Source organism: Cajanus cajan, chromosome 9 (assembly GCF_000230855.2).
Source record: "Cajanus cajan strain Asha chromosome 9, NIPB_CcT2T_4, whole genome shotgun sequence".
In the NCBI taxonomy this organism is placed as follows: domain Eukaryota; kingdom Viridiplantae; phylum Streptophyta; class Magnoliopsida; order Fabales; family Fabaceae; genus Cajanus; species Cajanus cajan.
In genome coordinates, this window is record NC_138525.1 from 3,624,330 (window position 1) to 3,640,124 (window position 15,795).

Consider the following 15,795-nt stretch of genomic DNA (forward strand, 5'->3'; position numbering starts at 1 on the left):
CACACACCTATAAAGTTGTTGAACACCAACTCTACGTCCCGAATATGTGTAAAAACTAAAAGAGGGGGAAAGAGAGAGTAAAAGTATGAAAACTGAAAGAGAGAAGAGAATAGAGTAATGTAAAAAATTGAAAGAATTAAAAGAGAGCACGTATGAAAATTGGAAAGAAGAGGGAAAGAGGTGGGTGAAAAAAAAGAAAGATAAAATGTTAAATTGAATATTGAAAGTGTAAAATTTAAAAAATTAAAGATATTTTAAGAAAACATTTTTGTTTGGGCCCAACAAAAGGTTTATAGGTCTTCCCGATTTGAGATCTTAATATCATGATGGACCAAAAACACAACCAAATTCACAAATGAAAGGCCCAAAATCGAAAACACCCTACCCTAACAAAAGCCTGTCCCAAATTGAGATTGTTTGTATTCAGTATTTAAGAATCACGTGTAAGACTTTCATTTTTTTAATCATGGGAAAATGAGGAAGGTAGGAGAAAATGATAGAATATTTTGAAGACATTCCTGATTTAATTGATGAAGGTACTCACAGTTTCAGTTTCAGTTTTTTTTTTTGGTTCACTGTGTTACAGTTTTAGTTTAAGTGTTATTAAACCAGAATTGATTCAATATAAATTAAATAAATATTTATAATATATTCTATAATTAAATGATAAACTAATGCATAATTTATAATTATAAAAATAAAAATTTAAATTATAATAGAAAGATTATATAACACGTCTTGCAAGATTTAAATCATAATAAATAGTTATATACTGATGACAATTCACATATAGATCTCATATATAAACCTTTATTTATTTAAATAACATTTGAGAATAATTTAAAATAAAATAAAAAAGAGTTCAAGTCGATTCTTACCTAATTTTGAATGGTTTTAGTTGGTTTTTACTGAATTTTTACTTGGTTTCCTTTGATGTCCAGATTAAAAATTAGACTAGTTTATGAGACTTAGACTGGATTTGTAAAAATAAAAAATTGCATGAAAATATTTATTATTATTACTTTTGCACATTATAAACATATTCTTTGAAAATAACGATTGTCCATATTTGACAAACTTGACAGAAAGATGCGCAAAAAGTTACGTTTAACAAGGGAAAAAAAAACACTATTATTATACTCGTTACGTGAATTTATTCTAGCTAATTGTGAAATAATACCCAATAAAATGAGCTAAACTCTCCCAAGAAAAGACGATTGCTTACTTTAGGATCAGAGACAAGAAATAGTTTTTCCATCACGAAACTTTTATTATTGTTAAGCTAAAAAGATTTCGCACTTAAATTAGGTCCTCTGTAATTAAAATTAACAATAAATAGTTATAAAATAAAATAATAAAAAAATAAAATTATAATAAACTAATTTAACTTTCAAAAAAAAAAACTTAATTGATTTTACCTTATTTTATTTTGGGACAAGTACTTTTTAAAAATGACCCTAGCTACCAAGTTAAAATCCCACCTACTAATCAATAATAGCCTCGTTAGATAGACATGAATGTGGGGTAAGCGACACAAGACTAATAAAACGAATTATTAAAGCATAAAGTAGCAGCAACTAACTCCCAAGCAAAGATGAAAATGGAGCAAATAAGGATGCCAATTGCCAAAAGCAGCACTGCCATAATTAAACCAATACAAGACAAATGACAAGTATATAAGCTGCATTAAACCTACCACAAGCAGCTTCAGGAAATGAGATTTTACATCAAAAATATAACCAGAATGCATATTCTTCATTTTTTTACAATGGCAAATAGGCTAGCACAAAAAACAGCAAATAGACTGAGTCACTGCTATTGTTGCCAGGAACAGTGGTTCCCCCATGTTACAGGGAAAATGCATGACTGTACATACTCAATGGCTTAAAGAAACCCCTTACACATGTTACCATCTCTACCAACAGCACCTAATAATCCAGTGAGGAACTGGTTTCAGCAGTTTCATCCTCGCTAAAGCTAGACGGCATCTCTGCACCAGATCTGCATGATCATACATTATGTTACGAGAAAAAACAAAAAGTCTCTATCCCATAACAATTTGGATGCAAAAATTTCTAAGGAGAAATAGGAAACTGTTAATTGGGCAAGACCATGATGTTTGGCACCAATCCCTTCAAATTGACCACAAGGTGGTTCTAGTGGAATTTAAATATTTAATGCTTGCCCTGAAAGTGAAGTCCTGTCCACGCACATGGAGCTCAATTAACCAACCAAGCCACACCTGGTGTTTAGAGACCCTCGTTTACTCGAAAAAGCTTTTTAGCAGCAGATGCTTACTAGAGTTTTGATTAAAAACTTTTTAAAAGCAAAATAAGCACACGACAATGAAACCATTGGGACAACACTGCATGTTTGATCTTCATCGCCAATAAAATATCATAATGGATTTTCAACAACCATTACTTTCTAGTGCCTTGATAAGGACTTGGGTATTATGAGGTGTTTAAGTCTCATATTAAGTAGTATGGGATGCTTGGTGGAGTACTTAAGTGGCTTGGATCCCCCCCCTTGACAGCTAACTTTTAAGGAAGAATACCCCCGAGTGCGCAGATGCTTATTAATTGGTATCACAACTTGTTGCCGGTGTCTCAGAGAACGCTACCAACAAAGGGGGTGACCAAAAAGGTTGAGGAAGTGAAGCATATAGAGTGCAGCCACCGAGACATTAACTCCCACAGGCAGTGCTATGTTAGGGACTTGGGTATTATGGAGTGGTTAAGTCTCGCATCGAGTAGTATATGATGCTTGATGGAATACTTAAGTGCTTGATTCTCCCCCGTTGACCCCTACCCTAGCTTTTAAGGGAGGGCTCCCCAACTGCCTGATTGCTCATCATGCCTTTCAAAAATCTAAATCATAAAAATAAATATTACTAATATAGTATTTGACCCAACTTTTTGAGGCTTCTTTTCTTCTTAAAAGTAAAACCTCTTCCAATTAGCTTCTATCTATTATATAAACTCTTGTTTTGGGGGTTTGTTCATAAAAAAGAAGAAAACCACTTTTTTGTTTAAAAGCTTTTTTTATTTATTTTTTATTATAAATTATGTTTGGCCTATCTTCTCCCTTTTAAGGAGAAGAGACACCCCCCTCCCCCAAAAATGTCAAGTCAACCGCTACCTAAATAAACATGCATATGATTCAAAAAAATTACATTGACAACCCAAGTGATCATATGGTCAAGAGAGGCAAAAACAAACATATAAATACACACCTCTGAATTTTCCTTGGTTCCATCTCAGCAAGAGGTGTTTGTTTCACATGGTATTGTTGAAGCGGGTCAACTTTAGCTCGTTTTGCAACCTATACACATAATAAAACAAACCACCATTATACACATGCACGGAAGGAGAGGAGTGAGCTCAATAGGAAATCAAATACTCACACTCCAGAAAGACAGTTTAAACATCTAAAACTAACCATGATTTCATTTGAAAGCATCCCTGCTCCATCTCCATCACGGTATGCATTTTTTGCTTTCCTGTCCCCCTTAATCATATCTTCCTGCACATTTGATACAAAATATAGGCCTTTTTAAACCATCTGTAAGCAGAATAAATTGATCAATATAAATATAACACAGAGATAGGGCAAATATATTAATTAACCTTTGCCATCCTAGCAGATAACCCCCTTTCTTCAGTATCCACAGGAACACGGGATTTACGCATTGAACCAGAAGGTTTAGATTTTACATGTTCGCTCCTTTGTATATTCTTTGGATTGATGTTATCATAACCATGCAGCATCAATTCTTTATGCTTAACTGCAACCTTCTTCTCTTCATAGTGATCACTATGGTTAGAAGCAGAATCAGATCTCATCCCCTCAACACCTTGCTTAGTGCTCATTCTATGATTCTTAGTGCTATTATAACCAGATGCTTCTCCAGTAGAGTCTTCATACAAATCTGAGAAAGAGTTCCTTCCAGGAAAATGATTGGTATAACCGTAGAAAGCTTGCCTTTGTTTTATATTCTGGCGGGCTTTCTTATCTTGTTTATCCTGGAAATCAGATTCATGCAAGGAGCCAAAGTCAGCTCCTTCCATATGTGAATCTTGGGAACTAAATTTAGTATAATATGAATCATATCTCTGCAAATACACGTGTAAAAGAGAGTGAGAAAGCAGGGATGTTTGTATCACAGAACCGCTGTTGTTATGTTTATAAACAGGGAGAGTTTAAAAGTGCTCAACAGCAATAAAAAGATTTTACATTGAGCAAGCACAAGTATAAAATTAATGTAAGTACTTATAAAGCAAATCACAGCTTCAAATCCATTTAAAAGTTTACCTTGAAGTCAAAATAACTTTAAATGATGAAAAAGTCTCGCCTTACATTTTATTTTTTCTTTCCTCTTAAGGGGTGACAGGATCTTATGTTAGACTTATAGCACTATCGAAGGTCAGTTACAGGTAGGAAAACACTTGAAAACAATTTTTTCAGAGAGAAATAGTACAAAAGAATGTCATAGATTTTGAGAGTCAACATATTCAGAGCTAGTAGCGAGTAAATTATTTTTCTCATCATAATTTTGTAACATAAATAATCAGGTCACTGTCCAATCTTTCAAACATGCATAATATAATTTAAACACAAAAAGTGCATTACAAAGGTCACTTACAGAGCTATGACTGGGTTGTCTTTTTGCAGCAGAGATTTCTGGAGAATTCGGAAGTGGAGGATTTGCAACACAGTATGGTTCTGCCATAGAATCCATCAGATTATAAATGCAGGAATCTCAATCTATTCTTAAAATGACTGGATGCAGTTAGAAAAATGATATAGAGTTAATGAAAGAGAATAAAACTCTCACACCTTAGCTACGATGAAATATTTATAGTAAAGCATCCAAAGAGAAAAAAATAAGCTATCTTGACCTAAAGGTCCGAAACATATAAAATAGCACACTGCACACAGATTAACATAAAAAGCCCCAGTGCTATGAACCTTAAAATGCAGCATCGATCTTTATGAGTAAGTTCTCCATTTAAGGGTAACAAAATTGCAATTTCCTCCATGGTTGTGTGTTGGGCAAATACATATCAAGCAAATAAAAAAGTGAGACAGCAGGTAAAGGTAAAAAAGATAAATGACTTACATATAGGAACTAAACTTTGTAGCTTTTGTAAACTTCTTAAGGTAACTTGGTTCTGATGCTAAAATTTCATATCAAAAGCCTCATAACATATAAACACTGGCTTAAGGGTAGGGACTAACTTTTGACAAGTACTCTTAATATATATACCTTATAAATAACATCATGAGATTGTCATTGACCTTATTGGTATCAGTACTGAGGAGACATCTGCTTGAATTCCCTAAAAAGCATCTAAATCATCCCAATGCATAGCATACAAACATGATGCAGGTTAGGTGGAAAACACTTATTTACTGTTCTTGAAACAACCCATCCCCTATCACACCCAGTTCTATCTTTAATACTTGCATATAATTTTTTTTTCACAACTTAATGAGCAACAACACATTACTTTAACCCAAAATGGCAAATTATATTGTTTCATTTTCAACACTAAACATTTCAGTCTTACCAAACTAATTGAATGAGACATTTAAAAAAAAAATGGAAAAATAGAATGTGGTGCAACCTACCATTAGCTGGATCTGCAGTTTGGCACTCAAATGCCCCTGGAGGAAGTGTGTCAAACTCTATACCAAGTACTGGACCATCTTCCAGATAATGCCTTCCTAATTGCTTCTTAACAGCAGTTATAGCAGCATGTTCTATCTCTCCCTTCACTTTTAAATATCCTGATGGTTTATATCCCATGTTAAGGGCACCTTTGGGATTTAGAGGTGGAAGAGCTCCATTAGGTGTAAGATGTCTAGAATGCTCCATATCATATGGATCCTGACCTTGAGAAAACAACCTTTCTTGCAAATATGAGCTGCTCTCAGATGATGTCTCATCCACTCCGCTAACATTTTCAGGATAACGGCTCCTACGTCCATGAGTCATATCTGCAACTGAAAATTCGTGATTGTAGAGGCCATGGCTCTCAACCTCCTTAGGATCCAAGTACCTGTAATCAGCATGTTTACTGCTTCCACATGAATCTTGCCCAAGTCCACTGCCACGATCCTGGATGACACCGCTTGAACGATCTTGCCGTCCATTAGCAACGGCTTCATCTTTCATCATTCTTTTATCTTTTAACCTTCTGTGGCAGAACCATCCAGATATTTGCTTTTCTGTCAATCCTAACTCATCAGCAAGTTCTGATTTCATTTCCTCTGTGGGATACTTTTTCTCTGGAGACAAAGGTAAAAATAAAAAATAAAAATCCTCAAAAATTACTATTTTTGCATTGACACCCATATATATGACAAAAAAAGTATTCTTACCATTATAAAATTTCTCCAAGGCCAAAAGTTGGGCCGGTGTTTTCAGTTTTCTTTTCTTATTTTTCTCATTGGAGACTTTATTTTCTTCTGATTGCAATTCACTTGATTCTAAACACCAACAGAAAAAACAGGAAGTTTACTACATGTGTTAGTATGGGAAAAAAAATAATTATAATAATGTATGCAAGAAGACAAAACAATCAAGAAACATCATATGTTATATTAACAGCTCAAATTGATCCACAAATGTTATGGAATCAAAAGATACAAATATATGCTGAAGTGTTGAACAGTGATCACAACATGGAAAAGGATGCATGCACTAGCAATTGAAGTCAAGTTACACATGTGAATGTTGACAAGAACCTGAAAGTCTCTTTCCTAAAATATTGAATCAATAAGCGAGATGATTTGATCAAATAATTGTAAGAGAATGATTTTGCAATTAAAAAAAAAAGTTTTAAGGAGAATGCATAATTTGGGAGCTGTCAGGATATTATAGATCCTTCAATAACAATTTCACATAGGTAACGAATTTCATGATCCTATCTTAGTAAGTCCCTGAGCTCTTAGTAAATGCAATGATGCAAGACCTGCTAACATCAAATTGCTGAATTGCAATTTGTGAGTGTATTGAAACTACTGTCCAGTCCCATTTTAACATAATTTATCATTTATCATAAGTCAACAATCAGCATAGTAGCAGTGACATGGAGCCAGAAGGTAGACTGTATCTTTTACATAAAGCAGAATAATGATAGAGCTCACGGATTATTCACATGTGTAGCTTAAACTGTATGATTTGGTTAACATATCAAGGTGATGGGGTATGAGGAAGATAAAAGAAATCATAGAGTACTTCCTTCAGATACTGAGTATTCCTCCAACTCAACTCAGATACTCTCTAAAAGAAATTGCTACTATTCAATTGCAAAAACCTGCAAAAGGTCTACTATGGGGTCTATATATAGACCAACTAAATAAAATAATCTTAAATATAAGATAATGATAATCAAATCTAAAAGATAACACAAACTAATTACCCTAAGTATGAAATCAAAATTAATATCCTAAATAACATCTGTTTAGATGTAATTCAATCCCCATCATAAAGCAGAAGGGAGCTGCAACTCCAAGAGTGAGTATTGTGCAGTTAAAATGATCAGGGAAGAGGACAACCAAATAAATCAAATTTTGGAGAGGGGGAAGAGAAATCTGTTCATCATAAGTATTGATGCCTATTCTAAGATATCAATGTATTCTATACACTAGCATCGATATCATTTGTCATATGATAAAACTTCGATACAACCAACTCATTACTTGCAACCGATCAGTTACCTGTTCCTTATTTCTATAAAGTTTTAATGTCAACTAAGCAATTTTTTTTTTTTTAAAAAGTTTATAATCTTACAGTCTTTGACGAAGAACCCGTGATTTGTGCTAATCAACACCAAGTGCAAATGAAAGAAGAAGATCAACAATAGAAACAAAGGGCCAATTCAACACATTCCACATCGAAAGTAGATCCAAACTTAGACACCGGATAATGGCCATTGACAGAGCAAACAAAAACTCCTCCAATCCATAGAAAAAACAAAAGGAGGAAGACAATAATGTATGAAGACATGAAATACTAAATTTCAATTAAGATCAAAATCAATCAAACCCCATTTGAACCCTTCAGTTTGACTCACTTTTCGAGACCCCAAATACCCCAAATTGAAGACCTTGGAGCCATACCCACCATCACAACACCCTAATGCAAACAATCCATATTATGGGTTCCAACCATCAATTTCAAAGCACGAAAATTGAAGTAATCTGAGAAAAATCAAGCACTAAATCAAATACCCAAATCCGTGATGAGGCCAAAGTTGAAGAAGAAAAGACAATACCTTCCATGGGGGTGAGGAATTGCGGCGAAAAACGGTGTTTCTGTTAAAGTTTTGTGGGCAAAGGTGCGAGGATTTTCAGTGGCTTGTGAGAAAAGCGAGAGGGAAAAGGAAGAGAGAATGCAACATTAAGTCGGAATTGAATGCGGTTTCAATTTGACCCCTTAACTCGGCTTAGGAACAGAGAAAGGAGCTTCTGGTGAAGACGGAAAGACAAAGGGAGAAGAAGAAGAAGAAGAATAAGAAACAAATTCAATTCGTCGTATGTCGTATTTTGCTTGCTTGTTCCAATCAATCTCTGCATTCCTCCTAAATAAATAAATCAGATTTGCTTCCACTAAATAAAGTAAAATGCATTTTAAAACTTATAACTATATTTTAATCGCATTTTTTTTCCTGGAATTTAACTATTGAAACTGCCAATCTTAATCAAGATAACAATAATAATATTTTTTTTTTATTAAATCGCTTTGAGAAAAAAATCCAATCAATCAAATTAATTTTATAAAGTAGTTCTATTTGGTTTAATTTAATTTGTTAGAAAGCATTTTGTTTAATGATATTATTTTTTAATTTATAAAATATAAAAATTATCTACACTAAATTTAAAACTAAACTATGGCAGATGTTAAAAAAACTAAACTTAACTTATCCAAAAATAAATTCATCTAAGTTTTTTTTTTTTTATAAGCAAAATAAATTAAGAGGAGTACAAGGGGTACTCCAACCAATTACAAAATACAGAGTCACCTAAACAAAATCTGACATAATCCATACAAAAGGTAATAACCAGATTGTAATGTCTACCACCATTACAAAACTAGGACCTTAAAATGTCATCTAATAATCAAACAAGTTCAGTAATCAAAAAATCAGATACAAAACTAACACCATGGTGTGTACAGAATCAGAAATAATCATTATTCCAGAAGTTAAGGCAAACATCGGGGGAAGAAAACCACACTGAGAATGGGTAAAAAAATGACTTATCTTTGGTCTTAATCCAATTCCAGCTACGTAGTTTGATTAATTCCACTAAATCCGTAATTGTCACCACCTTGTCTTTAAAAATGACATCATTTATAGCAAGCCACAGAGACCAAATTGTGGCTAACCAAACCATAGACCACCTCATCCTATCTCTACCATTGCATCTAGGAACTCCAATAAAATGAGCAAATTTTTCATGACAGGAATTGTGTAAAACTGTTGAAACACCAAACCAATCAAAAATAGATAACCATACAGAATAGGCATAATAACATCCGAATAAAAGGTGAAAGGTATTCTCCAAATCTTCACCACACCAAGCACATCCACTAGCAGAAATATTAAGAACCTTCTGCTTAATTAAGTTACATTTACTTGGTATTCTATTCAGCAAGGCCTTCCAAGCAAAACCTGATACTTTAGACGGTACACAACTAGACCAGAGAAATTTATGAAGCGGAAAATCTGTGTAGATACCATCATTAATCACCATCTTGTATGCTGATTTCACATTATATATCTCATCATTAGAATCCTTCCAACACCACCTATCACAAAAATCATTCTTTAAGACAGTTGATCCTAAATCAGCAGCTAATTGTGATAATAAATCTAATTCCCATTGAAATAGACTCCTACGCCAAGACCAAATCCACTCAAAACCTCCATCCCTCCAAAGCACCATGTTTGCGACTGATACATCCTTGTCAGAAGCTATAGAGAACAATCTACTATATCGATTACAAAGAGATCCCTGACCACTCCAACCATCCTTCCAAAAAAAGGTATTTCGACCATCCCCCACCACCTTGGTACACCTAGAAGAGAACCAATCAAATGATGCGTATGGAGCAGAATCAATGGTCCACAGATCAACCCACCACTTTGAACTTTGTACTTTATCACCAGTCCCCTAAAAACAACCCTCCCCATAAATAGAAGTGACAACCCTATGCCAAAACCTACCCTTTTCAACTAACATTCGCTATCTCCACTTTTTAAGGAGAGCAAGGTTAAATGCTCTAAGGTCTAGAATTCCCAACCCACCATGTTCCTTTCCCCTACACACCTCTTGCCAAGCCACCCAAGCAATTTTCCTATGATTTTCATCCCCTCCCCAAAGAAAGAGTTTAAAAAGAGATTCAAGTTTAGAAATGATGCCTTGAGGAGCCTTGAAGAAAGAAAGATAGTAGATCGGAATGGAATTAAGGACTGATTTCAATAGGACACTACACCCACCAAAGGACAAAGTTAAAGACTTCCATTTTGATAACCTCTTCTTCACTTTAGAAATCACGGGCTCCCAAGTTTTGATACAACGTGGATTTGCCCCAAGAGGTAACCCCAAATAGCAAAAAGGTAAAGAACCAACCTTACAGTTTAGAAACTGAGCCATCAAGTTTAACACTTCAATATTAATATTGAACCCAAAGAGCTTACTTTTATGAAAATTAACTTTGAGACCCGCCACCAACTCAAAAATCTGTAAGATGGATTTTATCGCCCAAACATTATGTGAAGATGCTCCACCAATAATCAAAGTGTCATCTGCATATTGAAGGTGAGACACATTAACTGACTGGTGTCCAACTGAATAGCCACTAAGCACATGACGTTCCACAGCTTTGCTCATCAATGCATTAAGGCCCTCAGCAACTATAAGAAATAGAAATGGAGCAAGCGGATCTCCTTGTCTTAGTCCCTTGCCAACCCCAAACTCACCAGTGGGACTGCCATTTAATAGTACAAAAATTCTTGTAGTGCTCACACATTCAGCAATCCATTTCCTCCATTTTAACGGAAAATCCATCCTTTCCATCATGTACTGAAGGAACTCCCAATTAACTGAATCATATGCCTTTTCAAAATCAACTTTAAAAAGCAAGCATTTACTTTTCTTCCTTCTAATCTCCTCAATAATCTCATTGGCAACCAAAATTCCATCAAAAATAGATCTTCCTTGTATAAAGGCTGATTGACAATCTGAAATAACGTTACCTATTATTGCCCTCAATCTGTTAGCCAACAATTTTGCCACCACCTTATACATACAACCAATTAGGGAAATTGGTCTGTAGTCTTCAACTCTCTGAGAGCTCTCAATCTTTGGGATTAGAACGATAAAAGAGCTATTGGAACCCTTCACTAATTTTCCATTTGCATGAAACTCATTGATAAAAGCCAAAAAATCTACCTTGACAACCTCCCAAAAGTCTTTAATAAAATTAAAATTAAAACCGTTTGGGCCTGGACTTTTGGAACCATCACAATCCCATACAACTTCTTTCACTTCTTCCTCAGAGAAAGGCAATACCAAAGAAACCATATCTTATTCAGACAAAGTCTTGAAATTCACACCATCCAAAGATAGCCTTTGGCTTGACTTTTCCTTGAAGTGCATTTCAAAAAATCCCCGAAATGCCTCCTTGAGAGCTATAGGATCAGAATGACGCTCACTGTTCACCACTACAGATCGCACCATGTTCCGCATCCGCCGCTTGTTAATGCAAGCATGGTAGAAACTTGTATTAGCATCTCCTTCACGTAACCATCGCAATCTAGATTTCTGAAACAATAGACTTTCTTTTTGTGACAACAGATGAAAGGTTTTAGCACGCCACTCCCTTTTAAGCTGAATGTCCACATCACATAGAATTCCTTCTTCTGACTTAAGATCCAAATAGTGAGCGAGCCGACTAGCCTCCTCAATTTGTGTATCCAGTTGGTCGAATGATTGTTTATTCCAAACCCGCAAAATATTTTTCAATCCTTTTAACTTTTCCTTCAATACAAAAGCCACTCTCCCATCTACTTGTAGATTTTGCCATTGCTCCTTAACAAAATCACCAAACCCAGATTCGCATCTCCAACAGTCAAGGACTCTAAAAGGTTTCGGTCCCCAGTCAATAAATTCATCTAAGTTATAAAATTAAATTGTTTTGAAAAATAATCAAATCAACAAATTGTTTTGGCTTAATTGTGTTTTTGATCCCTCAAGTATTGCAATTGTGCAATTTTGATCCTCAATGTTTTAATTGAGTAATTTTAGTCCTTAAAATATTGTAATTGTGTAATTTTAGTCCCTTAATTTTTTATTGAACAGTTTTAGTCCCTCAACTATTATAATTATGCGATTTTAGTCTTTCTCATTAAAAATTTAGTAATTTTAGAATTTATATATATATACATATATATATATATATGATGTTTTAAAGTTATACAATTGTTTTCTTATTTAAGTTAATATATATTATAATTTTTTGTTAATATATCAAATGGTATATATTTATTATTACTAAATAAATAAAATTTATATATTATTAGTATTTTAATATTACTGATAAATTAATATCAATAATATTTTTAGTATATTTATAGATAAACTAATAATTTGATAAATATGACTTAGTATATATTAATATAATTTTACAAAAATATAAATATATAACAAAATACTAATAATATACTTATATTTTTGTAAAAGTATATTAATATATAATAAATTATATTTATCAAATTATTAGTTTATCTATAAATATACTAATAATGTTATTGATATTAATTTATCAGTAATATTATAAAAATAATAATATATAAATTTTATTTATTTATTAATAATAAATATATATCATTTGATGCATTGAAGAAAATTATAATATGCATCAAATGATATATATTTATTATTAATAAATAAAAACATTGTATATATATATATATATTAAAATTATTTAATTTTTAATGGGAGAGACTAAAATCGCACGATTATGATATTTGAGGAACTAAAATTGTTCAATTAAAGATTGAAAGACCAAAATCGCACAATTGCAATCTTTTAGGGACTAAAATTACCCAATTAAAACTTTGGGGATCAAAATTGCCCAATTACATTATTTGAGGGATCAAAAATTCAATTAAGCCAATTATTTTTATAAATAATTCTATTCAATTTAATTTGATTTATCAAAAAGTATTTCACTTAATGATATTATATTTTAATTCATAAAAATATAAAAATTATCTATACTGAATTTAAAACTAATATATATATATATATATATATATATATATATATATATATATACTCTAATTCATCTCATATTTTATAATCTCTTAAAGTTCTTGCATATTGAAGTAACAAATATTAAAATAATAAATTCTAAACATGTGGTTTAACGATAATGATTGATCCACGCTTAAACAAAATTAAGGATTCGAAAAAAAACAAAAATACTAAAATAATTAGATTATTGATAATTGCGACTTATGTATATTTTTCTTCTTTCCCTTCAACCATCTCTTGGATGCACTATTTTTTGTTTAATTATAGAAATGACTCTTCTGCAAAGTTCGTTAATAATAACCAAAATAAAAGAAAAATTATGTGTATGTTATTTTTTTTTTCTGTTATTATTTGCATCTTATTGTTCAATTTTTTATTTGATATTTATATTTCTTTATTTATTTATTATTTCTTATTTTCCTCTACGCCTTACATGTTCTATTATTTTTTAGTCATATTTTTCAGTATCTGATAAAGTTGAAACATTAAAATAATTTGATTATTCATGTTAATTAGGATATTTGTGATCAATATATACTATTCTTTTTTTTTTTTCTTTCAACTATTCGTTGGACACACTATTTTTATGTACTTTCTTTTTATTATAGACTCTACCGGAAAGTTCACAATTAATGACAAAATTATAAAATAAATTATTAGTAAATATTTTTTTCTTCTTATTAATTATTGTTTTTAACTCATAAACTCATTGTTCGTTTTATTGGTTTTTTATTTCTTTTTTTATATTTCTTCCTTCAATCACACTTTACATATGTTATTGTGCAATTACATATTCTCCTATTAATTTGATGTGATAATTATAAAATGGTGAAAACTAAATTATTTAGAAAACAAATATAAAATAAGTTGTTTTGTATAAATAAATAAATAAATAAGAATTTTACATAAATAAATATATTTTTAAAAATAATGATGTGTTTTTTATTTTAACCAAGCAATAATATCTATTATGTTATCCAAAATCTATTATAAATTATAAAATAAGATTTTGTCATGTAAATTTTATTATCTATTTCCATAATATTACGATTAAATCAATCTTTTAAATATTTTAATCCTACATAAATTTTAGTTTTATATTATAAAATAATAGTAATAAATTTATTATATTGAAAATATTAATTTTTATTATTGTAATAATCAAACTCTATATATTAAAATACTAATGATTCTTGTGTAATATTATGAGAGTTTAGGTTTAAAGTTGATAATATCATACCAATTGATAGACATGTGTATGGAAAATCTTTAGTGCTCGATAATAGAATTGATGGTCAATTAAGTGACCAATTTTGAGTTTCAGATGAGTATTTGACAATGAAAAATAGTGAATCTAAGCATGAGATCCCTTGTGTTTAAAGTTTTCGTGATGATGTAGGGGTCAAATCAAACACCATGTTTCATTGATGCGAGCTAACAAAAATGCAAATATCTAGAACTGGTAGGTGTGGTTAAACTCTAAAGGTCATCATTGAATACTCAAATGAAAAGAAAAAAAAATTGATAGGAGGTTTACAAAATACGCATAATTTTCATCGGTATAAAGTCTTTTAGAATATGACTAAAAATAAAATTATGAGGGCTTATGTCCAAAGTGATCAATATCATACTAATGTAAAGACATGTGTGTGGAGAACTCCAACACTCAACATTAAGAAACTAAAGTGAAATTTTTTTAAATTGATTAGACCAAAATGAAACTAAAAAAAAAACCAAAACCAAAACCAAAAGTATATTTTTTGTCTTAGTTTAATCAAATATTTAGTTTCCCTACATGATATGATTACCTCTATCGACAAACATTTTTAATTTAACAAGTAGTATTTATCTTTCCTCTTCTAGTAATCACCCAAATATTTTTTCAAGCAAAACCTTTTTAGACTACAGCCAAAAACTAAAAAAAAAAGTGGTTGAGAATAGATGTAACACTATAGGTTGTAATAATATTATATTAACCTTAATTACTTTATATTGTTAAGTTGAGTTGTCAATGTTGAGAGGTTTGAAATTCTGAAGATTCCTTTAGAGCTTCAATGGTGTCAAGAGGGGGTTCTTTAAGCAGAGATCTAATTTGACCTTGGAGGAAAAACTATATAAAGTTTTTGTTTTGAACATAGCCTCATAAACTCATTTCCCTCGACTTTCTATAAAGAGGATTTTAGAGAGAATGTATTTAGTTTGTGAGCTTTTTTTCTCTTAATCTTCTTTTATTTTTCTTTCAATCCTTTTTAAGTTGTGTTGTTGTGGTTCAGGTGATGGGAACCTTGAATCAAGCAGTTGATTTCATGTAGAGCCCCAATCTTCCTTTATCTTCTACCTCACATCCAAGCTACCTGAGGTGAGGGAAGTTAAAAAAAATTTGAGTTGGATGTATTAAGGATGGGTAGGGAAATTATGAGTTGTGTGTAGTGTCAAATCTAATTGGTGTGTGGTTGTGTTGAT

The 15,795-nt window shown here is 31.8% G+C and overlaps 1 protein-coding gene across 3 annotated transcripts; it reads right to left on the reverse strand.

Moving 5' to 3' along the window:
• Nucleotides 1-1,614: 1,614 nt before the first annotated feature.
• LOC109818245 (Homeodomain-like superfamily protein) lies at nt 1,615-8,589 on the reverse strand. 3 transcript variants are annotated; one of them, XM_020383697.3, is made up of 8 exons: nt 8,286-8,588; nt 6,388-6,495; nt 5,635-6,294; nt 4,646-4,725; nt 3,630-4,025; nt 3,442-3,525; nt 3,236-3,324; nt 1,615-2,001 (listed from the first exon to the last, which is right to left on the reverse strand). In XM_020383697.3, the coding sequence occupies exons 1-8, from the start codon at nt 8,290-8,292 to the stop codon at nt 1,929-1,931; spliced, it is 1,497 nt and encodes a 498-aa protein (XP_020239286.1). In that variant the 5' UTR covers nt 8,293-8,588; the 3' UTR covers nt 1,615-1,928. The 3 variants fall into 3 exon arrangements, with proteins under 3 accessions (XP_020239286.1, XP_020239272.1, XP_020239279.1); XM_020383683.3 differs by having other exon boundaries at nt 3,630-4,115; XM_020383690.3 differs by lacking the exon at nt 1,615-2,001 and adding an exon at nt 2,010-2,870 and having other exon boundaries at nt 3,630-4,115; nt 8,286-8,589.
• Nucleotides 8,590-15,795: the final 7,206 nt, after the last annotated feature.

Bases quoted from the DNA above. Each gene is read 5' to 3' on its own strand.
- LOC109818245 (XM_020383683.3), bottom strand. The intron at 4,116-4,645 runs GTAAGTGACCTT...GTGTATTTGCAG, and splicing joins GACAACCCAGTCATAGCTCT to AGATATGATTCATATTATAC. The intron at 3,526-3,629 runs GTTAATTAATAT...TCAAATGTGCAG, and splicing joins TATCTGCTAGGATGGCAAAG to GAAGATATGATTAAGGGGGA.